We start from the raw sequence: 27,806 nt of genomic DNA, 5'->3' as shown, positions 1-27,806 counted from the left end.
CAAAACAAAGTGATGGTCTGATGAGGTTCCACAAACCTGCCCGGTATCTCCTCCTCTGGTGCTCCTCCCAGATAGTATGTCGTGTCAAACCCGGGTAATTTCGCAGTTAAAGTTTGTTGAAAGATGAAGTCATTGTTTAGCTTTATCGCAACTTGTTTAGTGCTGTTAACAAGGAAAACCTGGAGCTGAAAAAGCAAAACAAACAGAAAATTACTTTTACCAAATAAATTAAAAAGAATATCAAACAATTTTCATGACTATTTTCATTCAGGTAATGTTGCATCTATAATTTTAACTCAGCAAGATGCCATGTGAAATAGAAAGGTGTCTGACTTTAGAGGATAAAAAACAAAAAATAGGGTCCGAGTTTAGTGTTGTTGCAGAAAAATATTATCTCTGTTAAACTTAAACCAGTCTTTAACTTGGTAGTTTAAAACCTTGTGATAATTGCATTTAATCTATAGTGCGATAATTTGTTTTAACATTTCAATAAATGAAGTGCTAAAAGGCAGATGTAGTTCCGTAATTTTCGGACTATTAGCCGCAACTTTTTCCCGAATTTTTCGACCTTGCGGCTTATATAACAATGCGGCTTATCTATGGACTTTTACAGCTAACGGCCACTAAATGGTAAATGGCATGTACTTATATAGCGCCATTATTCAAGTTAGGAGACTTGACCAAAGTGCTTTACACTACATTTATTTATCCATTCAAGCACACACTCACACACTGATGGTGGCAAGCTACATTGTAGCCACAGCTGCCCTGGGGCTCACTGACAGAAGCGGGGCTGCCGTACACTGGCGCCACCGGGCCCTCTGACCACCATCAGTAGACAATGCAGGTGAAGTGTCTTGCCCAAGGACACAATAACACTGAAAGTCGGAGCTGGGGCTTGAACCGTCAATCCTTCGATTTCAGGGCAAACTCCAACATCCAACGCCAATGTCGCCCCACCTAGCCTCCACTAGGGTAATACCTAAATGTATGGATTTTACCATCCACCATGTTGACGTCGCATTTGCTTCAACACACAAGTACGGTAGCCGCTCGTGCGGGAACGCGGAGGTCCTCCGGAAGCAGACTTCTACCGCGAGTGGTACGAGACAGAACGACAGCGAGAAAGACGGACATTGCGAGCACAAGACAGTTTGTGTTAAACATAAAAAAACCTGCGGCTTATATTCAGGTGCGGCTAATAGTCCGAAAATTACGGTAATTATATGGGTTACATCTTACAGTATATGTCACCATTATAAGTGATTCCAATATTCTTCCAAGTAAAAGAACTGATCATCTTAACCAAAGCAAAATAGAAAGAAAATATTTTTAAAGAGTTTGTAAATAGCTGCTTTGAGCTGCTAGTAAAACATTATAAGGTAAAAAATGTCAGACTTACCATTTTTGAGTTCCCATCAGTAATCTTCAGCAAATCCTTTGTTACTTTAGATTTCATATCAACCAAAGTACCATTGAAGTTATAGAAAGCATGGATCTCTCCCTGAAGTGCGGCCATGCAAAAGAACTGCATCTGATGGAGGAAACACATACAAAAGCACTCAGTATATCTCAAACACCACGGCAGGCACCTAACAATGACAGAAAGCTGAGGATGTTGTTTTTTTTTTTTTTTACCTGATGTTTTAATAGTAATATAATTCCTTGCTGTGAGATAAGTCTGAATTCCTGCTCAAAGCGTAAAACATTATCTTTATTAAAGACGATCTCAGCAAAGCCGGTTCCGTCAAAATAGGCCCCATCAGTCACCCACGGCCGGCTCAGTCTCAGTGGGGTCCTGTTTAAAGATATGATATCCAACAATGAATAAAGAAACAATTAGGATTGGCTGCACAGCCGAGCTGCTGCAGGATTTATTTATTTTTTTAATAGATTTAGTCTGTTCTCTCTGTGCATGTCTGTGATCTCTCTGGGTACTCTTACTTCCTCCCACAGTCCAACCAAAAAAATGTTAGCTAAATTAACCGTTCTCCAAAGCCTTTAGAAGCCTGGAATTGATGCCTCCTGCTTTGGCATCAGAGTGAGAACAACTTTTGGGATAAACGGTGAGGTTTAAGACTAAGGTGGGAGTTTAGGTTAAGGTTAGAGTTACAGTTATACAGTATAGCCCAGTAAAACATTTAGTGTATGAGAATCCTGCTTTAATACATTGTATTTTTGTGCCACCAGCTTCAGTGCACGGCGTGAGCATGTGAGACACATCCACAGCCTTTAAATCTCATGCACACTCGTTTTAAGGCATGTCTGCTTGCTCTCTGCACGGTGGTGTGCTCAGCCTCCTCCATGCTCTTTAAACATGATCTGTTTGAGCAGATGGCTCTGCGTCTGCAACTAAATAAACTGTATGTCATTGAACAACACCTTCAGCCAGGTGTGAAAAATGCCTTTGCCTAACTCACAACTCTATTTCTTCCACCTCCTGAGAGGTGATAGATAACTTTCTTCCAAAGGGATCAGTATACTCTATGCAGAATAGATATTTCCATATTTTACTGTACATAATTTGCACAAAGATCCAGATGACAAGGCATTTAAAGCATCTTTATCTACCGGTACACACATACAAAAGTCCTGGTTCCACATTCTTAATAGAGAAAGGAGGATTCCTCTTTCCATTGGGATTTTATGTGTCGAATCCTCTGATCTTAGGTCTAAATTTACTGATTCTTTCACTGCTGGGAAAATAGCAGACGCTGGGAATGTATTCTGGTTGAGATCAATCATAAACAGGGTGGAATGGTGGACTTCAAATTGTTTGGTAATGACCTACACCTCATACTTTGTGCATCCACAGTTCTTTCTTCAAGAACAAACCTATAGAAAATCACACTTTTATAAATGTGGTCCAGTTTTCAGTGTCATCTGTAATAATAATGGCAATTAGTTTAGATTCTGAATTGTAAAATACTTTAGAGCTTTAAAAGTACCAGAAATAAAAATAACCGAAGGAATAACATAAGGAAAAAGAAAAAAAAAACATTTTTTTTGCTTAAAAGTGATGAAGATCATTTCCCTGTCAAGCAAAGAAAACTCCTATTGATGATATCTCTGCGGTTCAATCATTTGCTCTGACCTGACGCATGGTCTGTCCGTTAAAGTGCTGAGCTGGATGGTTTTCTCAAAGTTATACAGACTGAGGACCTCCTTGTTCAGCGTTTCCAGCAGAATGCATCCCTCGAATCCTTTGGCTTTGTCAAATGGGGCTGGCAGCTGAAAGAAAGAAAGAAAGAAAGAAAGAAAGAAAGAAAGAAAGAAAGAAAGAAAGAAAGAAAGAAAGAAAGAAAGAAAGAAAGAAAGAAAGAAAGAAAGAAAGAAAGAAAGAAAGAAAGAAAGAAAGAAAGAAACAAACAAATGAAGAAAGAAAGAAACAAACAAACAAACAAATGAAGAAAGAAAGAAAGAAAGAAACAAAAAGAAACAAAGAAACAAAGAAACAAAAAGAAACAAAGAAAGATAGATAAATAAATTCTGAGAAAATAAAGATAGTTTCTGTCCTTTGGGTTAGACATCCTAAACTATTTACGGTACAAAATAAATTAGGCAAAATATATGTATAACAACCATTGTACATACTGTTAGCAAAATAAAGTTTCTCATTATACACAGTCCTTTTTTTAATGGTGTAAAATCATTCTTTTTCTTGGCATTTCTGCGACCATTTCATAGGTATAATTTTTCAGATTCACTACATATTTAATATGTTGAGTATTCATACTTCCTGTAACCCTAAACATGACTTTCTTTGCTTTTTGGCTGCACTAACAACAGTGAGTCTAACCTGACAAGTAAAGCCCTTAGCCCATCTTTACTTACCTGGAAAGAATCTGGGGGTCCGCCAACATAGAAGACAGTGCCCGTGGTTAAGAGGTTGAGCAGTCCCTGATCACCTTTAGCCTCCCCGTTTTCTTTGTTGGTCCTTTCTTCCCCTTTTTCAACATATGTGATGGAAATTTGACCAAACTGGAGGATCCTACAGAAACAAAAATATAGTAAAACGTTGATTAAGTACACCTATCCTGACTGCTTAATTCTAAAAAGAACAGGGTGAAAATGTTGTTTATTTATTAAAGTGTGCAGCGTTTGGCTCATATGTGGAAAATCCAATTAATTCAAATAATTTCTATGACAATAGATGAGCAAAAATTATTCATAATCTATGCAGAAGGTAAAAAAAGAAAAAGAAAAATCGCATTTGGGGTTCCTCAAAGCTCCGATCTTAATCCACTTTTATTCAATACCTAAATATTCATTAGATTAGAGAATATTAATAAAAATTGCAATACATGCCAAGAGAAATGCAACTTTATCTTTATGTCTCACTGAATGATCCCAATTTTAATAGTCATTATTTGGGCTGAAACAATTGATTGGATTAACTATGATTTATATATTAGTATTTGATTTATTTAATAATATTAATCTAAAATAATTTAGTAATTGGTTATTCTTTAAGAGGAGCCTACAGGCTCTAAAATTTTATTTTCTGAAAGATTAACTAATTTAAAGCAAACATTAAGCCACAGCGATACAAAATATACATGCATTTTGCAGTTGAGATGAAAAAACTCTTGCTTGATCATAAGACCTCGAAAGGCTTGGCTTGGTTTTAGCTGCAAATTCTTCAAATTAAATTCCATTAAAAAAATACCCTATGAAGCACATTTTACTCTCTGATTAATCAGAAAAATATTTGACAGATTAAACAATAAGTAAAGTTATTTTAGGTGAAGCCCAAGTCTGTGTGTGTGTTGATAAAGTGGAGGATTGAGAAAGTCTGGGATTGATTTAGTCTTTGTTTTTCTCCAAAGATTGTTAAAAAGGTAAGAGATTAAGATTCAAGTAGACCAAATAACAACACCAAAAACAAATTCATAAACATAATTGTGAAAATAATGGAGAACCAGCATTTGAAAAACATTCACCAAAATGAATGTGATCAGAATCACAATCAGAACAGGAAGCATCCAAGGCACCTTTACAGGTAATAAAAAGAATCTTACTGTTGGTCTAAAAAGTCTATAGTGGTCTGGAGCCTGACTAGCCCTGTCAAAGGTCATCAATGGTTTCTCAGTGCTCCATGGAGAATAAATAAACAAGAGCTTAGACTTTTTATTTCTATTTTTATTTGTGCTCATTTCTGAAAATGAATCCCAGAAACCCAGAGAGAACACGAAGCTGTTGAACTGAAAATTCCCATCTGTCACTTATTAGCAGCTCAGCTTGGACCAAAGGAAGAGAAGCTATAATTACCTTTCCAAGAAAACTTCAACGAAGTTTTCAGTAACTTTGATTTCATCAGACACTTCAGCAGTTTCTCCTCCAACATTGAAATACCAGTGCAGTTTATTCTCCTTTAACGTCAATGCCATAAACTCCTTACTGGACTGGAGATACAACAGACAGGATAAACATTATAAGAGCAATATGATTTTATCCTCCTTATCTATAAAATATCTCTATTCATCTTACATTTTTGTTGCCGAGGAACAAGACAAGCTGTGCTGTTGAGCCATCAGTGGATCTCTTTTTCCGCTTGGCCTCTGGCAGCTTGATATCGAACTTCATGGAGGTGTAGGCAGCCAGGTCAGCCAGGTTAGGCGGCATACGAACTTCAACTGCAGACTTTCCATTGAATTTCATGGGCACGCTCACCTGGAGGGGTGAAACAAATTGTAGGTCAATAAACTTTTCACCAGGGCCTGCTTTAAATGCATCAATCATTTGAAAGCAGGAAAAAGTCTGCACCCTGTTGGCAGCGCTGCGCGCTTCCTGAATCAGCTGCCGGATCCGGTTAATGTTCTCAGAGATGTTTGGCATTTGGACGGTATAATTCTGCAGATCATCAAGTTTCTTCATCAGAGTCGGGATATCTTCTTCCAGCTTTTGAACTGTGAGGAATAAAAAAAGTAAAACAGTGATTTGAGTTTCTTATGTTTGAGTTTCAGAGTGAGACGCTTTTTCCTTTTAATAAAACTAAATCAGTGAATATAATATAGGTTGGATTTCCTTTATCTGCTTTGGTTTTATTTCTTTAATTAAATCATGTATCCTTATAGGTGTGATTACTAACAGAATCTAATGTAATTACTACAGTAGCAAAATGGCCCTTCCCAGTCAAATGCCAGCCAAATAATGCCCACTTCCCTGCAGTCCCCAGCAAAATCCCATCCAACTTCCAGCCAATGACCTTTTCCTGGGCATGCACATTTTTTTTTTTACTCTGACTCCAATCTTTCACTGAATTACAGGGTCTGACCAGGAGGTAAAGCTTCTCTTTAGATCTAAATGCCATGACAGAAAGAATATTTTAGCAGAAAGGAATTGTAGGGGACCAACCAGGAAAATTGAGAAATTTTGAATGGCTTCTGCTCTAGAGTCCTTCTAAGATGTAAATCTTGTAAGTTGGAAAGAATCTATCCCATTCTTTTCTATCGACTGTTCAATAAAAGCTCAAATATTTAGCATTCTGAATTAATGTTGAAAGATTTGAGACGACTGTAACTGATAAGATTTATAATACCTATAACCAGCTATAACCAGCTTATTGATTGCTACTTTTTGACGTCCACCATTTATGGAGCCCATAGAGGTTATAGGCTCCATAATGTTAGGAATCCGGTTTGTGTGGGTTGTGTTTTTTGTGTCTTTCTCTCCCTCCACCACCAGGTGGTGCCCTGTTCTCGTTGGTCCTCTCACACAACTACGGCTGGTTGACTCATCACTGAGGACTATTTGAGCCATGGACTGTCACTACCTCGGCGCCAGAGTGTTTGCTAGTTTTGGGTATTATAGCCAAGCTGAGCTTTGCTGAGTCTAACTGAGTCTTTGTTTTCACTGAGCCTAACCTTGTTTTTTTGTCTTTGCCTTTTCGGCAGGAAGTCATCCTGCAAGCTGGATGTTTGGCCTTCTTCCCCTGGAAAGATTGTTTGAGTCTCACACTGGGCAGGGGATTAACCTACACAAGTTCTGTTCAAGTCCTCCAGGATTTCGGAGTGACAGTCCGCTCAATAGCTCCTCAGGGTCCAACCAAGTCTAAACCTGTCCCCCCTCCAAGAGTCTCTTCCTCTGGATAAACCCACAACGACTGGATTCTTGCAAGAAAGTTTTCTTTTCTACCGTGAGTTCCGTTTTCTCTGTCTCTCCAAGTCATCGTTCTAAGTTCCCACGGATCCCTCTTCCAGTTCCGGTTCACCAATGAACCGAGTTTCCTGAATCCAACCCCCGCTGATCTTATCAATAAACCTGTTAAAACTTTACCCTGGTTCTCTGAGTGGTTTACTGCATGTGTGTCAGATCCCTTAAGAAAATCATGACACATAAATGCTCTCTTACTTTCTGGAATTTCTAATACATGCCTTTGAACGGCCTAAACCAAATATACTGCATTTATATAGAAAATAATTCATATTAATTTAACTAGACAAACTACATCAAGAAGGAAGGACCTAATGAGAGGACATAATGAGGAGAGAGCGTTATTCCCACCCGTTTCTGAGGCATTTATCAGGGCCTTGTTGATGTCATCGCTGCTGGAGTTGACGTTGCCGTAAGTTTGCTGCCATTTGTCCAGCTGCTCTTTCATTGTATCCAAGACGTCATTGACCTTGGTGGCCGTGCTGTTTGCTTCATTCGCCGCCATTTTCGCTTCATTGATCAGCTGGGTCGTATCTGCAAATCCAACAAAACAAAGGAGCTTCCAACGTCAGAATTACAAACAGCACAAGATGAAACTGAAGATCTATCACCAAACTGAAAAGTTACAAGAATGATTTAAAACTGAGTCGCTTGTTTTCACTCCTTTATAACTGATTGATTACTAACATACACAGCACAGTTTTTAGTAGAAATATCAGACTATTTCTGCACTTATTAAATGAAAACTTTTGGCTTTGTTAGCACCTTATCACACTTTTGTTTATCAGTATTGCATTTTATTGACCTATAAAGTCGTTTTTTTAAAAAGTCACCCACCAACACGTACAGCAGCATCGTAACAGTATGATTATATCACTTTTGATTGTTGGAAAAAACTGCAGTTATAATTTATGTCACATAAAAATTCTCTGAACCATCAAAGATTTAGGATTTAGGTCAATTTTTGCCATTTATTTTGAAATTCTGTGTGCTTTTGCCATTTTCTGCTCAATAATTGCTCAACAATTGCCATTACTGTATATTCTTAATATCTGCTAATGTTCTACTTCTTTGAAATTTAGCATATCTTACTCGTGACAGGAAGGATTTTATTTCTCCCTCAATGTTCTTTAGCAGACTTTGCACAGAGCCTTGTTATTTTTTATTCGATTACTAAAGGCCTGCCTTGTTTTGCTAATGTATTGGATCAAGCTGCTGTTGAGAGAATTTGTTTAGAGCATCATGTGCTGTAAATCTGACCGCAGCTCTTTTCTGTCAGGGAGCGATTGATGGGTGAGGTGATCAATCAATAGACAAACACAACTTTCCCATGCTCTATATTGTATTTTTTTTATTCAACTTTGATAGCTGTATTTTTATTATTTTGTCTGCAGCATGTGCACTATAAATTATATCTAAAGTGTTGACGATACTGATCTAATTTTGCATTAAAATCATGTAGCAGAACATATCAGGTGGTTTTAAGTTATTATGAATCAAACAAGATTTTTTTTAACACAAATATCCTGCATTTAGTAGCGCAGCAGGAGCATTGTGATTAATAGCCACCAAAAACCATGTCTGTGTGCAGTCTGGAACTGGATTGTGTGGTTGAACCATCAGCCAGTTTAAGCTCAGGAGAGGGTAGTGATGCTGAGGAATATGGAGGCCTCACACCTTACAGGTCAGAACTATCCAGAGTGGACCTGTAGCCTACAGAGTCAGACTCTGACTGAAACTGATGGCTAATATGACCGCAGCAGCCCTGGTAGTAAACACAGGGTGGGGAAACACTACTTGTTACGCCTCTGGTACAGATGGTATAACCAGTTATTAATGAATAAAACATAAAGTAGTATATAATACTTTAAATGAACATGACTTTCAACTAAATCCTCGCCTGCTGTAAAAGAGATGATCTACTATATTCTTAAAGGGGTCATAGAATGCAAAACTGAGTTTACATTGTCATAGAAGTATGACGATAGTTCAGTGGGGGAAATGTCGTTCTAACCTATATGTTGCTTCCGATTTCTCCTCCAGTCACTGAGCGGTTCTAGAGTCCTCTGAATGGTAGAGCTTTTTTTAATCCTATTTTACGGAAAAACTATTTTATGTGGGTGCCCTTGAAATTATTGCATTGATCATTGGTATTAACATTTTGGTCTACAAAAAAAATCATCAACACTTTAATGTTATCATTATATTTTTTTATCATTATTACTTATTTAATCATAACCGTTATTAAGTCCATTCTCAAACTGACAGTAAAACATGTAATCTTCTATGTGGAACTAACATGTTAGTAATTTGTTAGAGATCACCCACAACACGCCCACCTATTGCACACAAAAATATATTTAGCATGTGCAGTTTAGCAACCCTTTTTTGAATCTTTAAAATATCAGTTTCTAAGAGCCTAAATGTCTGGTTAGTCACAGGAGGAGTTATTTTTACCCGCTGTTCTACCATCTATAATCAAAGGAAGCCTGATTAAATGGTTGCAGTTTTACAAAGATACACTGATTTAACATGTCGAATGTGCGTACTTGATGTGAAGTTGAGGCTTTTCTGAATTGCTTCCAAATCCTTTAATGCTTGATCTTGCTTAGCTCTGGTTTCGTTCAGCCTTTTCTGAGCGTCGTCCAGCTCTGCCTTCAGGGCTGCAGGGCAGAAAAGCCAATTTTAAAAATTCAGATTCGGGAAACTGCTTTAAAAAGAAAGCGAAAGAGAAAGTGTATGTCTAAAACACAGCATTTACTATTGTTCAGTTCATCGTCCAGCTGTTTGACTTCATCAAGCAGGTCCATGCTGTGGTTCTTCAGAGCGCTTGCCATGTTTCCGAGGTCCTGGTTCTTTATATTCTAAAAGGATTCAGAGCAACACCAGATATGAACAAATAAAACCACTTACGCACTACCTAAAAGCAGGGTGAGTGTGGTATTTATTAATTTGCCTATTTCTGTTTAATTTAGTGAAGTGAGCCAAAAAAAGGTTTGTTTAAAATTAATTGAAATCAATTGTGTGTGTGGGTACTGCACCTGTAGGGTGTCATTGGCGGCCTTCTCAGCCATCCTCGCAGCCTCTTCTGCTGCACTGATCTTGTTGACAATGTTGTTGTAGGCTTTTGTTAAATCCACAGACGGATCCTTGTTGGTTTCTGAAACCAAACTGCAGTGGAAACACGTCGCAGATTAACCTCCTTTTATCGATCTCTGGAACTGTGTTCTATATCTAACAGGGCTGTACCAACTGGAGCCACTGAGGGTCCCTACCTGGTCAAGTTCATGGCTAACTCGTTCAGCAGCTCAGCGTGTTTCTCCGCCTTCTCCACTAGTGGGATTAGGTTGTTGGTTTCAGCGAAGGTCTGCACCTTCTTTGCCAAAGGCTGCCTGGCTCCATCCAGCTCCGCTGCCAGATGTTCGTACTCCTGAGGAATAAGAATAAAGCATCTGCTTTTAACAGCCCCACATCTATCAATGAACTGAAAGACTTTCATGGTTTATATGAAAATCTCTTTGATCCTCGGAGATCTTTAGCTGCAGAATGAATTTGCCTTCTTATTTAAAACTAACCGAACAAAACAAAGGAACCGACAATTCTTTTAAGACATTCATCAAAACAGGAAGGTCGGAGTTAATGTCTTCTTTGAGGCTCTAGTTTCTGTGCATCATGAAACATGAAGGTTTGGGTTATACGGGTAGAAATCTGAATATCTCAGAGCTACTTTTGAAATACAAAACTGTGCAACATAAGATGCATCTTGACTAAAAATAACAGATACATTCAAATCATGGGATGTTTATTTTTCTGTAGTTCTCTTTGTTCTAACCGTTTTGGACTCCTGCAGCATCTGAGCCAGCATGTTGAGTTGAGTGACGTCAGCGACGGCCATGTCCATGGTGTCATTCACCTCCTTCTGCTTCATTAGCAAGTCTTCAGCCTTCCTCTGAGAGAAACAGAACACAGCAGTCATCAGACACACTCACAAACCTTTGTTTTTGTGGCTTTGGAGAACTTCTCACCTTGTTTTCCTCCAGAGTTTTCTCATTGACACTGTTGAGTTCTGCAGCTCTGGCGGTGTTGTTCACAGCCTCGTTCAGAGCGTCTCGCAGGTCTTTTATGTCAGAGAGGAAACGGAGCAGGCGGTCCATGATGGCCTTGGATGAATTGAGGTTTTCCTCCTGATGGTTTACCAGCTCCTTGTTAACACCATCCAACACTGACAGATTCAGAGAAATACGTTAGAAGTTATTATAATTTCACCCATTATATGCTGATTTGGCTCAAAATGACACCATGTTATTTCAGCCATATTTCTCATCACACTTTATAAATCTATAAATCCTGCACACAAAGAAAGTCATAAAATAGCACAAAGATAACAGGAATTAATCAGAAACAATAATGAATCAAAGCACCACATTCTAGCAATTCAAGTCTTTGCTTTAGTGATTGGAAGCCTAGAATACGAACTTACACTTCTCTGCTTCGCTCTTCTCTTTGTCGGCCATTTTCTTTTGACCCACACAGCTCCTGTACCTCATCTCCCTCAGCATGGCCTGAACCTCCTCGATCTTCCTCTGCTGCTCCTCCCCATCCTGTTCACCGTCTGTTTCATTCAGGGACTGGTTTGCCATGCGCAGCAGCGCTGCAGAACGAAGGAAGCAATGCCAAACAATTGCCTGTTTGTAACTAGCCTGTGGTTGATAGGCGAACAGGTGTACAAAGGTGCATCTCTGATCTCTCTCACCGTTTATGTCTATGGTGATGTTGTTAATGAATTTCAGCAGATCTTCTGCCCTCTGGTGTGTGTCGGAGGTACTGTTATCTACTTCACCAACCCTGTCTGTCATTACTTCAGACTGAAAGGAAACAACATTCAACTTTCACAATGTCTCAGTGATAAAAAAGGAACACTTGATTAACTATTAGGTTAGAGTAACCTAAAGGAGCATTTATTCGAACCTATGATAGACATAGCTAGTCATTTCAATTGATTTTAAGGTGAAATATACTAAGAAATCCAATTATCTGAGGAAAGCAGGGATATGGTGCTGTTTATTCTTAGAAACTTACAACAAGAATGGTTATTAAAACCTGGTTTAACTGATCAAGTTGTCTTCAGAAACACAGCCTCTATTGTTAAACGTACTAGACAAGACAAAGACATCTTATAAATACAGACTGGAAGAACCAATTACTCTAAATAAGTCATTTTTTCCTAAAATAAGTGCAGTTTTTATTGAATTGAGGATGTAAGTGAGACACTGCCAATGGAAGAAGACAATCTAAATATAAAATAAAAAAAAAACTACTGCATTGCCTTATTTCAAGTCCATATCATCTTTCACTCTTAGTTTAAGAGTGAAAGCACTCATTCCATTGGCAAATAGTCTTATTAAACTACTAAAATAAATTTTTTTAAATGAATTTATTTAGTTACATCCTTAGAACATCCTTAGAACATATTCATTTATTGTCCCATGTCCCAAATGGGAAATGCATTTGACTATCCCCAATTGTGCGGCTCTCTTGGAGCAGTGTGGGGTTGAGTTTTTATTTTTTTTTTTGTTTTTAACGGCACCAGTGGCTCGTTTTTCTGACAGTAGGCTGACAAGAAAGGGGGTGAGACATGCGGCAAAGGACCACAGGCCAGAGTCAAACCCCAGGACCAAGGCTTCCGTACATGTGTTGTGCGCACTAACCACTGCTCCACCTGCACGCCCTATGGGGTTAAGGGTTTTGCTCAGGAACACAGAGTGCTGGCTGTGGAGATTAGATCAGGTACTTGCAACTAGTGTTACACCAATGCCATTTTTTTGGCCCCGATACCTGATACCTGGCTGTGCAGTATCGGCCGATACTGATAGCATATTGATACCATCTGTTTGAAATTGATGTGTGTGTGTATAAATGGAGAACAGCATAATACTTCGATGGAAAATAATTGCCATCATGGTTTTGTCAGACTGCTGCCTACCTTTGTGAAGCAGGAAAAAGACTAATACAGAGTGTAGAACCAGTAGAACTTTTTTTTGCCTACCTGGAATGGGTGACAATAGTTGAATAAACTTTTGGCTCTCAAAATGGTATCGGCGCCCTATTTGTCGGTACTCGCCGATATCGATACCACCATTTTAGTGCAGTATGAGGGCCCTGCTCGATACTGGTATCGGTGGAACACTACTTGCAACCTTCTCCGAGAACAAGCACACTGCTCTAACCACTAGGCCAACACTACCCCTAATTAAGTAATTATTAAGCTAATAAATTAAGGGTAAATACACTTAGAAAGCGGAGTGAATGAAGAAGGTGAGAGCAGAACATTTGGTAATGATCCAGATCATGTGAGTTTTAGCAATAGGTGAACAGTAAGGCAAAATATGGGGCAAATGTGCTGCTTGGGGGAGCTCTGCGCTCTCTGAGTGCTTTTCTAGTTATTTATATCATTACCTTTATTCCCCTGCAATGGACATTACTCTCTGTTTTCCTTTCATGTTTCTTTTTTCATGCACAAGACTTTGAATTGTCTCGTTACTGTAATATGCTATATTAAAATGCTACATAAACAGCAATTTCCCCATTGTGGGACAAGAAAGGGCTTTTTTTTCTATTCTATTCTGTTTTATAAATAAACTTAGCTTAGCCTTACAGAGGCTTTGCTAACATCCTAAAACTCTAAGTTATCTAGATTGTAATTTAACATGAGATTGATTAATTGTGCTTCAATAGGTTAATATTCAGGCACTGAGTGTGTTTAGTCCAGACCTTTCTGCGCAGCTCATCGATATCAGTACCGATGTTGTTTATGTCTATGTCCAGCATGTCGAGCTGATTCCTGCTTGTATCCAGCGTGTTGTTGTAGTTCTCGATGGCTCGCTGGAATCAAAAATGTTTCAATTAAACTCTGAGTTTACATAAGTCTGCTATTCAGTTTGAGAACCAATCTTTCATTGACAGAAAGTGAGAAAGAAATAGAGCTAAATCCAAAGAATATGTAAAAAAAATCTGAAAACAGGAAATGCAACTAATCTGGGAATTATAATTTTGGATGTGCATTTGATCATGGTTCGGCCCTTATATTACAGATGGACCATTTAAACAGTGGATGTTGAAAGGACTTTCCACTTTTTATACACTAACATATAGGGATGCACGATATTGGGATTTTGGCCGATATCCGATATGCCGATATTTTAAAACTCATGTAGCCGATAACCGATATCAATTCCGATGTTAAAGCTGAACAAAAATAAGTAGTCATTGAAAATAGCAGTTTTGTTATCCATTTCTGACACTTTGAAAAATAATATACTCAAATATATTTTCATATGCTGATATCAAATATATTTTTAAAAACGCGGTATCGATCTATTCTACTTTCAAAATCTCGTGAAATTTCATCGTTCTGTTACAAACTCTCGAGATATTTTGCAAATTCTTGTGAGATTTTGTTAGTAAATTAGATCGATACCGCGTCAATATATCAACATATAAAAATATGGCAACATTTTGTGAATTTTCGGGGGATTTCGTAGCATAACGATGACATATAGCAATATTTCATTAGTAAAAGAGATTGATATGGTGTTTTTAAATGGAAATATATCAGCATATGAAGATATTGTGATATTTTAATGTATCAATATTTTTTCCCTCGTCTTTAGAAGTTTTTAAGTCTGTAAAAAAGAAGTCTTTGAGGAAGAAGTATTTATTTATTTTTTTTAGATTTTAGAAACTCAGAAGCTGATCAAATATCGGGTTAAATATCGGTGGGGTGGCCGATGTCCGATATTCATTTTTAAGGCCGATACCGATAGGGGGCCGATTATATCGTGCATCCCTACTAACATAGAATGGAAACGAAAGATTTTGTCAGTTTAAAGACAAATTATCACATTAATAGCTCAGTCTTCTTTAGAAATCTTCAAATGTGGAACTATTCCCAACAAAATATTATTAGTGTAACATATTAATGATGCAATATTTAATATTGACTTAATGGGCTTCTGAAAAATAACTTGATTAAAGGTGCAGTAAGTAAAATATAAAAAGGTTTTCTGTCTAAAAGTCTCACTCTGCAACGTATGTTGAAGAGAAATGGAAAAGGTGACTGTATTTCCTTTCAGCTTAATTCCTGAACAGTTTATCATCCTATTTCACACAGACATGCTGTTCACGTTTGGACTCACAGCGACGTCCTCTATAGATTTGTTGAGGCTGTCGAGCTGAGCCCAAGCCATGGAGCTGGCGTTGAGGTTCCTCAGCTGCCGGGCGACGGCAGTAAAGTTGTCGTTCAGCGTATCCAGTTCGTCCAGCAGCACCATGACGCAGCTGTCGCACGCTGAGGGTTCAAACATAAACATGCACAGGATGCTCTCCGTCAGTGTCTGATCCTCATCATGTGGATATGCACCTGGTTTACTTACGTTCGCAGTGCGTGCCGCCATCTACTGGAACGCTGTATTTCTGCAAGCAGATGTCACACTGTTTTCCTGTCATCCCGTCTGGACAACGGCACTCCCCTGTCCGGGGGTCACAGCGGCCTCCGTTACAATCACACTCTGAAACGGTTAACAGAGGCGTTTAAGATCTAATGCAGAAACATATGTTCCCTTAAGGAGAGGGTGTCCGGCAAAGTTCGGACATCTGGACCCACTTTGGATTTTAGATCTTTACGGGAAAGTATGGAGCAAATTAAAAAGCTAAAATACACTTCATAAAAAGAAACACCATTATTAGGGTCCAGATTGCTCTTAAAGGAGCGGTGTGGTCTATAGGCTGAATAATGGCTGCAGATGTTACACCAAACATCCAGACAATAACTTAAAGGTGTTGAAATAATTCATTAAGTGTGGCTCAGAGGAACGAACCACAAAGGGTCATTATTGCAGCCTGATAGATCGGACTGCTTCAAAAAAGCCCACAGCATCATGAGGGACATTTTTCAGCCAGATGAGAATCTGTTTGAGCTGTTCATTGTCAGGCAGACAACAAAGTTACGTTTAAACAAGGACAAAACAACTCAACATCAGTTTGTATCCAAATGCAACAGCTAAACACAAAACAGACGAAATGTAAACAATTTCTGTAGTTTTTGATTTGATATAAAGTGGAGTTCCAATAAAATGTTGAGAAAAGGGTGAAATAGTCCAATTGGCTGTTATGATACAATCACAGACGTGAATAGGGCTGGGTATTTTCGCCAAAGTCCTGAATCGATTCGATTTTGATAAATATAGTTCTAAATCTATTAATTTCGATTCAATCGGTTTTTACAATAATGAAAGTGGTTCAACTGTGTTTTAAAATTCTCATGTATTTTATTTTTTCCTGTCACATTAAACACAAAGTGCAAACTTGAAATCAGACAGTTCAAACTTGAGATGTGAACAAAAATGTCTCATAAGTGCAAACTTGTTTGTGAAAAGTGAAAAAGTGAAGCCTCACTCGAGCAAGCAGACGCGACACAGCAGACATGCATGAGCTGCATTATCTCCACTGTACAAACCATATTTGCAGCATTGGCTGTGAAAACTACAGGGTGTTTTCTGGTCAGCACCCATTTGTTAATGTCTTCAGTCAACCTATTGGCTATATTTGCAGCTGTCTGGCTTGAAGTCATCGTGAGTGCATCTTTCCTGCTCATTTGAATGTACATCACTATAAAACTAATCGCTCTAATTCCCTTGACATCGATTTTGCAAAAATGGAGAGGAATCGATTCCAACTTCATTAAATAGATTTTTTTTTTTTACCCAACCCTAGTCGTGAACAGTGATGTAACACGAGCCTAGTCATAGTTGTGTGGGCACTCACTCTTGCAGCCGTCAGGTCCATAGTCCCAGAATCCAGGAGCGCACTGTTTACAGTTTGGTCCGTTGACTCCTGGCTGGCAGGTGCACTGGCCGTTCTGAGGATCGCACGGCACAACCAGGGCTGCTGAGGCATCACACTCACACTGACGACAGCCAGAGCATGAGCTGAAGCCAAACGATCCATCCTTAGAACGACAGAGGCAGATGAAAGCGAGATGGAAAGGTAAGCTTCTATTGGCTGAAGGGTTTGAGGCATATAATGGGTACTGTTTATACATCTTTTTTTTATTAAACAATAATAACAATTAGGGAAAAGTAGCCAAACTTATAGAGCAAACAGATGATAAAGTGTAAAATCTGTAAAAAAAAAAAAACTAAAAAACCTCAAAACTCCTGCAAAATATTCCTACCTGACAATGGTCACAGAGCGGTCCAGTGACTCCTGGCTTACAGTGACACTGTCCTGTGTGAGGGTCACAGGATTCGGTTCCACATGGAGAACAGCTGCATTCTGGGTAACAGAACCATAACATAAAACACTTCAGCAAAAATACACTGTTATAAGTAATCAGTGTGGAGTTTCATAATTCAGCCATACATTATTCGTTGTTTAAATGGTTCCCTGAAGGTTACGGGTTAATAGACTGACTTGTCATTTTTCATACCCTTAAATGTTTATACATAGTAATGGCTTACGTTTTGGGTTTTGTGATCAACATTTTTCCCTATTTGTGTTCAGCTTACAGTTTGTCAGCCTGTGAAAATTTCCACCCATGTTTTTGTGCCCACATCCACAGTGAGAACATCAAAAAGTGGCCTTTTGGTCTGTTTTCCTTTCATGTTTCTTTTTTCACGCACAAGACTTTGAATTGTCTTGTTACTGAAATATGCTATATTAAAATGCTATATAAACAGCAATTTCCCCATTGTGGGACAATAAAGGGCTTTTTTTATTTAATTCTATTCTATTCTTTAAATAAACTTAGCTTAGCCTTACAGAGGCTTTGCTTTTGGTCTGTTTTCAGCCTGCTTCTAATTAAATCCCTGCAGAGCGCAGAGTCCACAACCAAACTAGAGTTTATAATCTATTTTATTTTAGCTCAGATTTCTTCGTAAAACTGAAAATTAAGGGTTTCTTTGACCGGAGATATGCACAGCAACAGAAACACCAAACACCAAAAGTGTCTTTGTTACAATTTATAGATTTGCACAGGTTGTCTTTCTGCGTATCCCCCTCAAAGAAGCAGGGAGCTATGGAGCTAAATTGAGGCCATGAAGATTGTTCAAATGGTAAATTTGAAACCTAAGAAAAAAAGATCCTAAAAAATTATTTTGATCCCCCCCATAAAAAAGAAAAAAAAAAAAATTTTGCAACTCCAAATAAAATTGGGTAGGGTCCCTGAAGGCATCACCTGGAGTATGTTGTTCAGCCACTGTGTTAAGCTCTCATTCATGATCCCACAGTCCTGTGATCTGACGCAAAGACCCAAATACCAAAACAGGGACAGAAGTTTAAAACTAGAAAAATAAAATCTACATCTGGAAGAAAATAAAACCTTTAATTTGAAAAGCGGCTCTGATCTTTTTCTTCCAGTTTCATTTTTTTTTTTTTGTCGCAAAACAATTTTTGTATGTTTCTATCTCATTGGATGCTTAAAAAAAACAAAACAATTATTTTAAAATAATAATTTTCATGTTAAAATTTGTCTCTTTTGAACAAACTGTATGGCCCGAATAATGCTCTACAGAAATCCCCATAAAAACTATAAACTTTTGTTTTCTGCAGTCCTTGTTGTTCATATCAATCAGTCATGAAATAGAAAGAGATGTGTGTCTTATTTGGAATAATTTATTTTCATTTATTGTACCATGCTCACACTAAAGCCATGTTGTTCTGAAGCTCAACTTACTGGTACAGTTTTTGGCATGTATAGCGTCTCCATAGTAACCAGGAGAACAGATGTCACAGTCAGGTCCTGCCGTGTTGTCCATGCAGTTGAGGCATTGTCCAGTCAGGGGGTGACAGTCGGTGAACAGCATGTTAGGGTCTGTGTTACCATTGCAATTGCACGGCTGACAACTGCTGCCGAAAACCATGGGGTTACCGTAGAAACCAGGGGCACACCTGCATAAAAGGGAACAAAGAAAACGGCATCAGAGAGTTGAATCTAGGGAGTATTTTCAAGCTGCTTTAAGAAGATGTGATCACCTTTCACAGTTTGGTCCAGCATAGCCATGCATACACAGACACTGCATCCTGTCCCCCTCTCGGCACGCAGCCTTCTGCAAAGCTATGGACGCATAAAACATGAGTTCCAGGAAAACTCATTATCAAGTGAATAAAAAAGTGCATCTAAGGGAAGCTTAAAAAGCACAGACTTGTTGGACGGGGCCCTGAGAGGGCAGGGGCAGCTGGAGCAGGAAACGGACTGTCCGTCCAGACTGTTGTTGCTAAGGAAACCTCCCATGCAGCTCTTGCAATGGTCCCCCACAGTATTGTGCTGGCAATTCTGAAAAACACATTGAGTGCAGTGTAGAGTCTAAAACATGAACAAGCTCTACAGAGCTGTGAAAAACTCGGTGTCAGGTAAAAGGCTCACCAGACAGACTCCAGATCCATCCAAACAATGGTCCGAGTGTCCATTACAGTTACAGGGAACACATTTCCCAAGGAACAGTCCGATGGTGTCCCTGTAGTGACCCGGAGCACATTTCTGCAGAGAGAAAGAAAATCAAACTTCACTGAGAGCGTGAAGGAAAGCTGCTTAGAATTATAACTATTTGGTACGAGTTAGAAACTGTCAATTAAGAGACAATCCCGCCACATGTAGGTGGATTCTATTTTGATGTCTCCAAATTTGACTAGAATTGTTTTTCGACTTAAGAGTCCAGAAGTCCGTAAATGCTTTCATGGAACAATATTAAAAAGAAAGAAAACCACCTTTCAACATTTAACTCACTGAGGGGGAAAAAAATGAAATGTCTTTTAGGGCAATATAGGAGAGGTAAATAAAACATGTTTTAGATAGATGAAAGACAAATGCTTGATTTAATTTGGTCAAAACAAGGTCAGAACTGAAAAAAAGGGGTGCAGATAAAAAAATAAATAAATAAAAAAACAGTCTGATTCCAGCAAGTGTGATGAAATATTTAGAGAAAATACAGGAAATAGGACATCCATTTCTCCCAAAATAAAAAAAGACAAGCGTATACCTGTTTGAAAAAGTACTGACCACTTTTAAAAGATAAAAAGTACTAAAATAGGCTGAACAGAGGAGAGCAAAGTAGAGCTGATTGATTAAAATGCTAAGCAGCGTCAATCTTTTTAACCTTTCCCTACCTGACAAGAGTCTCCTAAGTAGTTAGCCGGACACATGCAGATCTCCACATTGTTTGCATGTCGTCCTGTGGTCAGGTCGGCTGCACCCTCTAACACGGCACCGCGGAGCGACACGGAGTGGGCCGACTGGGAGTGAAGGGCTCGGATTTGCAGAGACTCCAAGTTGACCAAAACCATCATCAACTCCTCCCGTGACACAGAGTTTCCGGTCCGAGCGTGACGGAAGCTTCCCTGCAATGACAAGGAAAATTTCATATATTAATATTTATTGAAGATTTGTTTTAGCTAAGGTGATCCTTATCACAGTTTTAACAGACTTCAAGTTGGCAATGGTCAAAATAGATCCTAACATACTGATCAACAGAGTTAAATAGTGAGCAGAGAATTGAGGACAAATCTTACCCTATTTCATTTATCAATTGTAAGTAAGTCAAAAATATCCCATGCAGGGTCCCTCAGGGCTTCATTCTGGGTCCCCTTTTATTAAAAAACTACTATCATTTGCTCAGACCAAAATCTTAACAAGCATATAATCTTGTCCCTAATTCAGCCAAATAGCATCTTAAACATACAAGAATAAAAAAACTTCTAGTCAGAAAAATCAGGAAACATTTTTTTTTGTACATGCTCCAAACTGTTACAGGTTTAAAGAAGTGAAGAAAATCTCTGCACTACCTCCTTGTTTGGGAAAGTGTAATTTTTCCAAAAGGCATTAAATGTTCTTTGGGGTAAATGCATGTCAGGTATGAAAAATGTAAGATAGGTTGTTTAGTTCCCATGCTACTCTGTTCAGAAACGAATTCATGAAAAACTGATATTTAGAAACTATTAAATCAGGACTAAAGCCATTGTTTACCACAACTATGTAACAAACACAAAAAGCTTTAGTTGTAAGTTTATGCTTTTTTTTTATGTTTATTTTTCTCCATTTTATGTAGCATCCATCAAAGTAACTTTACCTCAACTATGTGAACAATTCCCAGGTGAGGGTCTTCAGGTGCTGAGTATTCTCTCTCCATAAATACCAGGGTCATCTGGTTCCCCTGCAGGAAAAAAAAAGCACTAATGGAGGTTGCAAACATGCCAAGAGTCAGATTATGGACTCTGAGACAGGATAAACAGTCTATCAATGTACAGTTTGGTGTAACTGGTGTTGGTGTTTGGCACCTTTAGAATAATGTCGGGTCTGGAGGCTTCGGCCGGCAGAGGTAGAGCGTCGCCTCTCATGGTCTGAGTGTGAAGACGGTACCGCAAGGATCCGCCGTACGAAGAGACCTGGAGGAACCAGCAGTGGAGTGAGTGAGACAAACAGATCCAAACTCTGCTCAGCTAAAATGTTTAGTCAGTTTCAGAATCCAGTTTTTTTTTTAAACTTCTCTCTTCCTGCTGAGATTTTCTAGTCTAATAAAAATGCTTTACATTCTTTCCTAAGCTCATCTCCTACCTTGTCTCCCAGGTATGTCTTCGGTGCATGCCAGTGCAGGTCCTGGTAGACATCAGGCACGTCGCTGAGGTCAGCTTCTACAAGATCCTGATCAGGATACACCGTGACCGGGACTTCCTGTCGGTCCGCTCCAAGGAGCACCCAGCCTTCCATGTCCATGATCTGCAAGAAAGGAAAATAATGACATTAAAAAGCCATCTAAGAAGAAGAAGAAAGAAGGTGTGGGAAAGTTAGCCGACAGTCAGGCAAGCATTTCAAGAATTAAATCCTAAGGTTTTATATTAATTTGACTAAAACACATCCATATTGCCTTAAATGAGCAATAGTAAACAAAAAAAAAACTAAGATCCAAACGTGGCAATAGGCTTTTAATTCTTTTCCATTGTCAGCCTTGAGGTGAACGCTGGAAAATATTGCATCTTCATGTTGGAGCACATCGACTAACTGGGGAAGCAGGTTCATAAATCTTAACGCTGACAGAACAGACATTTTAGTATCTCTGTTTGATACAAAGAACATGACATTCGATTGGAAAATACCCACAGACTGCTGTTTCAGTGGATCTTGGAACACGCATCAGAACAATAACTTCACATAAATCTTTAGAACCGTGAGCACCTCTATCCGTCTCTTGTCCGAGCTGTGACACCGGTCCGTGGCCCCGAAGCAGAAGCAGCTGGTGCATCCTTTGGGGTTGGTTGGGTCCAGGTGGAAAGTACCTATCCTGCACTGATCGCAGCGGGAGCCCTGGACGTTTTCCTGCAGGTGGAAGGTGAACACACACACACAGCCTGAGGTGAGCCACTCACAGTGGAGCAGGTGTCTGAAATGGGTGTGTTTTTGTGTGCATCTCCAACCTTGCAGAGACACATTCCTGTAAAGGAGTCGCACACTTCCTCCTCGGTTCCCGCTTCGTTGCAGTCGCACGGCCTGCAGTTGGGGTAACCATAGAAACCAGGCGCGCAGCGGTCACACTGACGACCAACAACGTTGTTCCTGCACCTGGAAACACAGCAAGTTGGTTAGTATTTCAGTCAACATAGTGAGTGATGCTGTTTTGCCAACCTGGTTTCTGTGAGCTCTCTTGGAGTCTTCTAAAATGATTTCCTTATCATTAAGACCATAGGTGAAGGCGGTGTTATGGTTTGGACAAAAAAGACATGGAAATTGTTCCACATTAAGAATAGGGGTTTCTGTGTTTGTGTTTTTTTTTTCCAGATGAAGGAATCTGGATTTACTGATGTCTTCAGGCAGAGCGCATTCAAGCTTTCCAGCCTCCTCATGTTTGGACTGAGATACATTCCTTTTTCTGCACATTTAAACGTCAAGACTGAAGTTGATTTAAATTGAGCAAGTGAGGTGTTAACTGACCCCAGCATAAGATTTGAGTAAATGAGAAATGGATGCAATAGGAATTAGAGTTTCATATCTGAAAAAAAGCAATAACAACTTAAACTGCAGCAAATCAGGAATAAAATGATCTAGAAAGGTAACAGATTCAGCAGGTACTGGTTCGATATCAACTAGGGCTGGGTGATAAACAATATAATTTTTTATAATAATAATATTATAAAAACCAAGCAAAAACAAGCAAATCAAAATGGCGGCGCCCGTAACATTCACTGGAAAAAATCGAAATCTAGATAAGTAATTTTTTCTTAAGTGCATTTGTTCTTGGATTGAGGAAGTAAAGGAGACATTTTGCCAATGGAACAAGAAAATATACACTTAGAATAAGAAAACACAATTGCATTGTCTTATTTCCTGCGCATATTATCTAATCATCTTATTGTAAGAGTAAAAATACTCATTCCACTAGCAAACTATCTCATTTACCTAATTAAAATTAAGGGTAAATACCCTCAAATTAAGAAATTTTTACTTATTTCTAGATTGTTTTTCCAGTGCTGCTGCTGCTGTAATACATATGCTGCATCCTTCTGTCGTGTGAAGAGAGAGCGGAGTGAAAAGCCAGAGCTCTTGATTTACCGCTTGGTCTAAGTTCCTAACTTCATCGAAGGTCATGAAAGCTGGATCATGTCCGAAAGAATGAGATCCCAGATACAAGCTAATGAAATTGGCTTTGTCAGCAGGGTGGCGGGGCTCTCCCTTAGAGATAGGGTGAGGAACTTGGTAATACTGGACGGGCTCAGAGTAGAGCTGGTTCTCCTCAACATCGAAAGGAGTCAGCTGAGGAAGCTCAGACATCTTTTTCTGCTGTCCCCTGGAGGCCTCCCTATGGAGGTGTTTCACCGGAACATTTCAGCTTGAGTTTGCATTATTGTTGAGTATTTACCAGATTTAGATGGTAGGGACTAAAAACATGATGAATTCAAAACAGGAAGAAATTCACTCTTAGTTCCACGATGCTCCTTATCAATAGTGCACAAATATAAAAAACAAAGTAAAATTTTATGTCATTATCTCAACCAATATATTTAGGGGCAATGTATACAATAATTCTTGAATACACAGTAAAAGTGGCAAAACAAAAGATTTGGTAGATTTAAACACTTTAAAAACCCACAAGGCGTGACGATAAATTACCAACAATGTTTCATCACAATTAAGACTTACTGTTTTGATTTGATCATAACTTGTTGTAAACCAGCTGCAATCTAAACCATTATGATGTAAAAGAAGTGGAAAGAATAAGCGAGTCACATTGCCAAGTTGGACACGAATCAGGAAGGACAATGGCCCCCTAAAAAATTGTGATTAATATATATTAATCATTAATCAGAGCAAAGTCTCTGAGGCCAAAACAGAGGTATGAAAGGTCTGGAGTTTGGTTAGAAACTGGTGTATGAGAAACTGTTTATATCTGTCATTCCGCAAAAGTTTAAAAAACAATCCACTGGACTTGGTTTCCAAGATTTGAAGAAGTTTGAAACCGGTTTCAATTTGCATGTTTCTAAGCAATACAAGGCCTTGTCTATATAAAGACTCAAACTCACTGCGGATCCAGACATGTGAATTGAGAAGGCTTCCAGGAGGGGAAGCAAAACGTCTTCAAATCTAGGAAACCAAGTCCAGTGGATTGTTTTTTAAACTTTTACGGAATGACTATGACCTGGATGACTGGGAATCTTCATCAGCATATTTATATCTGTCAGATTCGAAGCCATTTCAGAAAAAAAAGAACCAAGATGCAGTAAACAGGAAACCTGAACTCAGAAACTGTGGTTTTACTTGGTACCTGCACTGTCCACTGTCCGTGTCACAGCTCACGTCAGGAGACACAACGCCGGGCCGAGAGCAGTTGCAGACCTCACAGCCAACCACCGGGTGGCAGCCAAAGGTCTGCGGCTCACATTGGATGCACTCAGGGCGTAGAGTCCTTGGTGGACAGATGCAATCCCCCGTCACAGGCTCACATAATCTCGTACCACAGTTACAGGCTGCAGCGGGAACAGGAGGAAAGAAGTCAGACACAGGAAGAAGTCTCCAACAGATATCATATGGATTATTTTATGATAAAAAACGATAGACATGGAATTCATCAATCCATCCATTTTCTAAGTCTTTGTCAGGGTCGTGAAGGGACCAGTGTCTATCTCCTGCAGTCTATGGGCAAGAGGTGGGGTCACTTAACCTAACAGTCATATTTTTGGAGAATGGGAGGAAACCGGAGTATCAGGAGAGAACCCACGCATGCATTGGGAGAACATGCCAACTCCATGCAGAAAGACCCTGGGCCGGGAATTAAACCTAGAACCTTATTGCTGCAAGGCTACATCGTTATCCACTGCACAACCATGCAGCTGTAGACATGGAATTCACAAAACAAAATACTTTACAGGTATATTATTCTTATTTATTTACCAAAAATTTATTTTTGTTATGATCTGCCACACCACCCTCATCAGTAGGCTTTCTTCCATTCGCATCAATCACACTCCACTGGACTGGTTTACTTCCTACTTCTCTGGCTGCACTCAGTTCATTCAACTGTAGACCATCAAATGCACTCCCTCCCTCATCACCTCAGGTGTGCCCCAGGCCTCTGTCCTGTGGCCCCTCCTCTTCATCATCTACCTCCTTCCCCTTGGCAATATCTTCTGCTAATTTAACATCCAATTCTACTGCTATGCCGATGACACCTAGCTATACCTCACCACAAAACTATCGTCCTGTCTTCTGCCGGCCTTCCTCACAGAATGCATCTCTGAAAATCTCATGGTGACATTCAAGGCCCTTCACCACGTTGCCCCCCCAAGATCTGTCGGGCCTCCTGCATGTTCCCACCCCCCTCTGTGCTCTCAGATCATCATCTGTCCCTTCTGCCCATCTCACCACCATGGGGGGCAGAGCATTTAGCCGCTCTGCCCCCCGCCACTGGAACTCTCTACCAACACTACTTAGAAATACGGACTCACTTCTCCATTTCAAATCCCGACTCAAAACTCATCTGTTTAGGCCTATTCTCTTTAATATCAAATTCCCTGTCCCAGTCTTTGTATTTTTTTAAATGATTTATATTGTGTTTTTTTTTGTCTTTGTTTCTGCCATTGTGTTTTTATCTTTTGTATGATGACCTTGAGTGTCCAGAACAGTGCCTTTTAAATAAGTTGTATTATTATTATTATTATTATTATTATTAATAAAAAAGACTGTTACATTGTTATATTTTTAAAGGAGAGAGTAGACAAAGATCCTGAGCTAAAATAAGATAAAACTGATTTGAAGTTTCATTTGCTTCAGGTCAAACAACAGTAAGAGAAAAACTTGATGGCAAACCTACAGAATGTAAAAATTGGAAATATTTTCAGATAAAAACTGGTTTTAAAGGTTTTAAAGCAGTTTTAATCACAAGTTATCTGAATGTTTCGGTTGTGTTCAATCTACAAAGCGATGTCATTACTTTTGGTTGAAGATAATAGCAGGAAACTCATAAACTGTGCCAACGTGAAAACCATAACAGGCATCAAAGTTCTGATTCAGCCTGACAAAATCCAACTATGAATGATGTTTCTACTATAAAGGACTTTCACAGTCATTTTGAAAAACATATAATATAAAAAGTATTTTTTTTCCTTTCTGTTTGAATCTACATTTTTTTTTTCTTTTTTACATAGCAATTGTGCTCTTTAATTATGGCCCCGTCCACACGAAGTCAAAACGAACACGAAACGCTGATATTTTCCAAAACGTTTGCCGTAAAGACGGAGACGTAAAATAAATGTGAGCGTCCACACGAATGCATGAAAACGCTGCAAAATGTATGCCAGGCCTGTAAGTGGCGCTGTGGTGCCAAAGCAAAAATAAGCGACGAAATGTTGGGCATGCGCACTAATATTTATACATGGTTGCCCTGCGAGTCCATTTTCGTGGTTAAGTCAAATTCAGGTGCTGAACTATGTCGTCGATATTGCTCTGTTCTTCCTGGAGATATTCCAGAAGAAGAGGATTCTGTTGTAAGCCCGACAGCAGGGTGAGTAGCATTAGCAGCAACGGCGCCATTGTTGTTGTGATACTGGTCGCGCATGCGTGTTTAGAGGCGACGCTATGACGCATGCGTGTAAAAAAAAATATGCGGTTAGAGCGTAAAGATGGAAACGCGAAAACGGCGTTTCGAAATCTTCCCACTCTGAAGGCTGAATAAAAAAAAGATCGTTTACAGACCCCCGAAACGCCGGCTTCGTGTGGATGAGAGGCTGGTTTGGTGAAAAATTTGTGCGTTTAGGCCAGGGTTCGTCTTCGTGTGGACGGGGCCTATAATTCCTATGCGTATCGTATTTCTGAAACAAATCCCATGCAGTGGTCTATATCTGCCACCAAAGTGTTGTATAAGTTTAGTATAAACTCACGTCTGCAGTGAGGAAATCCCCAGTAGCCAGTGGCGCACATGGAGCAGTCTCGTCCAATCACGTTGGGCCTACACTGGCACTGGCCGCCGAATAGCTCGCAGGTGTCGCTTTCGGCTCCCGCCTCATGACAAGCGCAGGGCATTGCCCCGTTGTTGAAAAAGGCCGACAGCGATACTGCCGAGCTGAGGCAGAACGGGGAAGCAGTGGAGGGGCTGAGGAGATGAACAGATTGCAAA

The 27,806-nt window shown here is 39.4% G+C and overlaps 1 protein-coding gene across 1 annotated transcript in view; it reads right to left on the bottom strand.

The window, feature by feature from the left end:
- lama5 (laminin, alpha 5) overlaps nt 1-27,806 on the bottom strand; it is a 108,134-nt gene that overhangs the window by 10,752 nt on the left and 69,576 nt on the right. The window contains 35 exon segments of the mRNA XM_038309294.1: nt 37-185; nt 1,403-1,534; nt 1,639-1,798; nt 3,095-3,231; nt 3,835-3,991; nt 5,272-5,405; nt 5,491-5,673; nt 5,767-5,909; nt 7,507-7,689; nt 9,705-9,818; nt 9,917-10,019; nt 10,197-10,326; nt 10,431-10,585; nt 10,988-11,104; nt 11,181-11,377; nt 11,636-11,806; nt 11,909-12,020; nt 13,927-14,037; nt 15,351-15,502; nt 15,588-15,722; nt 16,978-17,161; nt 17,387-17,487; nt 18,887-19,101; nt 19,186-19,247; nt 19,249-19,267; nt 19,356-19,486; nt 19,577-19,690; nt 20,317-20,547; nt 21,276-21,359; nt 21,484-21,591; nt 21,761-21,922; nt 22,379-22,519; nt 22,618-22,762; nt 24,960-25,161; nt 27,571-27,782. Of these exon segments, the coding sequence (XP_038165222.1) occupies nt 37-185; nt 1,403-1,534; nt 1,639-1,798; nt 3,095-3,231; nt 3,835-3,991; nt 5,272-5,405; nt 5,491-5,673; nt 5,767-5,909; nt 7,507-7,689; nt 9,705-9,818; nt 9,917-10,019; nt 10,197-10,326; nt 10,431-10,585; nt 10,988-11,104; nt 11,181-11,377; nt 11,636-11,806; nt 11,909-12,020; nt 13,927-14,037; nt 15,351-15,502; nt 15,588-15,722; nt 16,978-17,161; nt 17,387-17,487; nt 18,887-19,101; nt 19,186-19,247; nt 19,249-19,267; nt 19,356-19,486; nt 19,577-19,690; nt 20,317-20,547; nt 21,276-21,359; nt 21,484-21,591; nt 21,761-21,922; nt 22,379-22,519; nt 22,618-22,762; nt 24,960-25,161; nt 27,571-27,782 (4,986 nt within the window).

This window comes from Cyprinodon tularosa, unplaced genomic scaffold, assembly GCF_016077235.1.
Source record: "Cyprinodon tularosa strain WSP-4 unplaced genomic scaffold, ASM1607723v1 ctg66, whole genome shotgun sequence".
NCBI classification, from domain to species: Eukaryota; Metazoa; Chordata; class Actinopteri; order Cyprinodontiformes; family Cyprinodontidae; genus Cyprinodon; species Cyprinodon tularosa.
The sequence above is the reverse complement of the archived record's forward strand: the minus strand, read 5'-3'. Positions and strand labels throughout refer to the sequence as shown.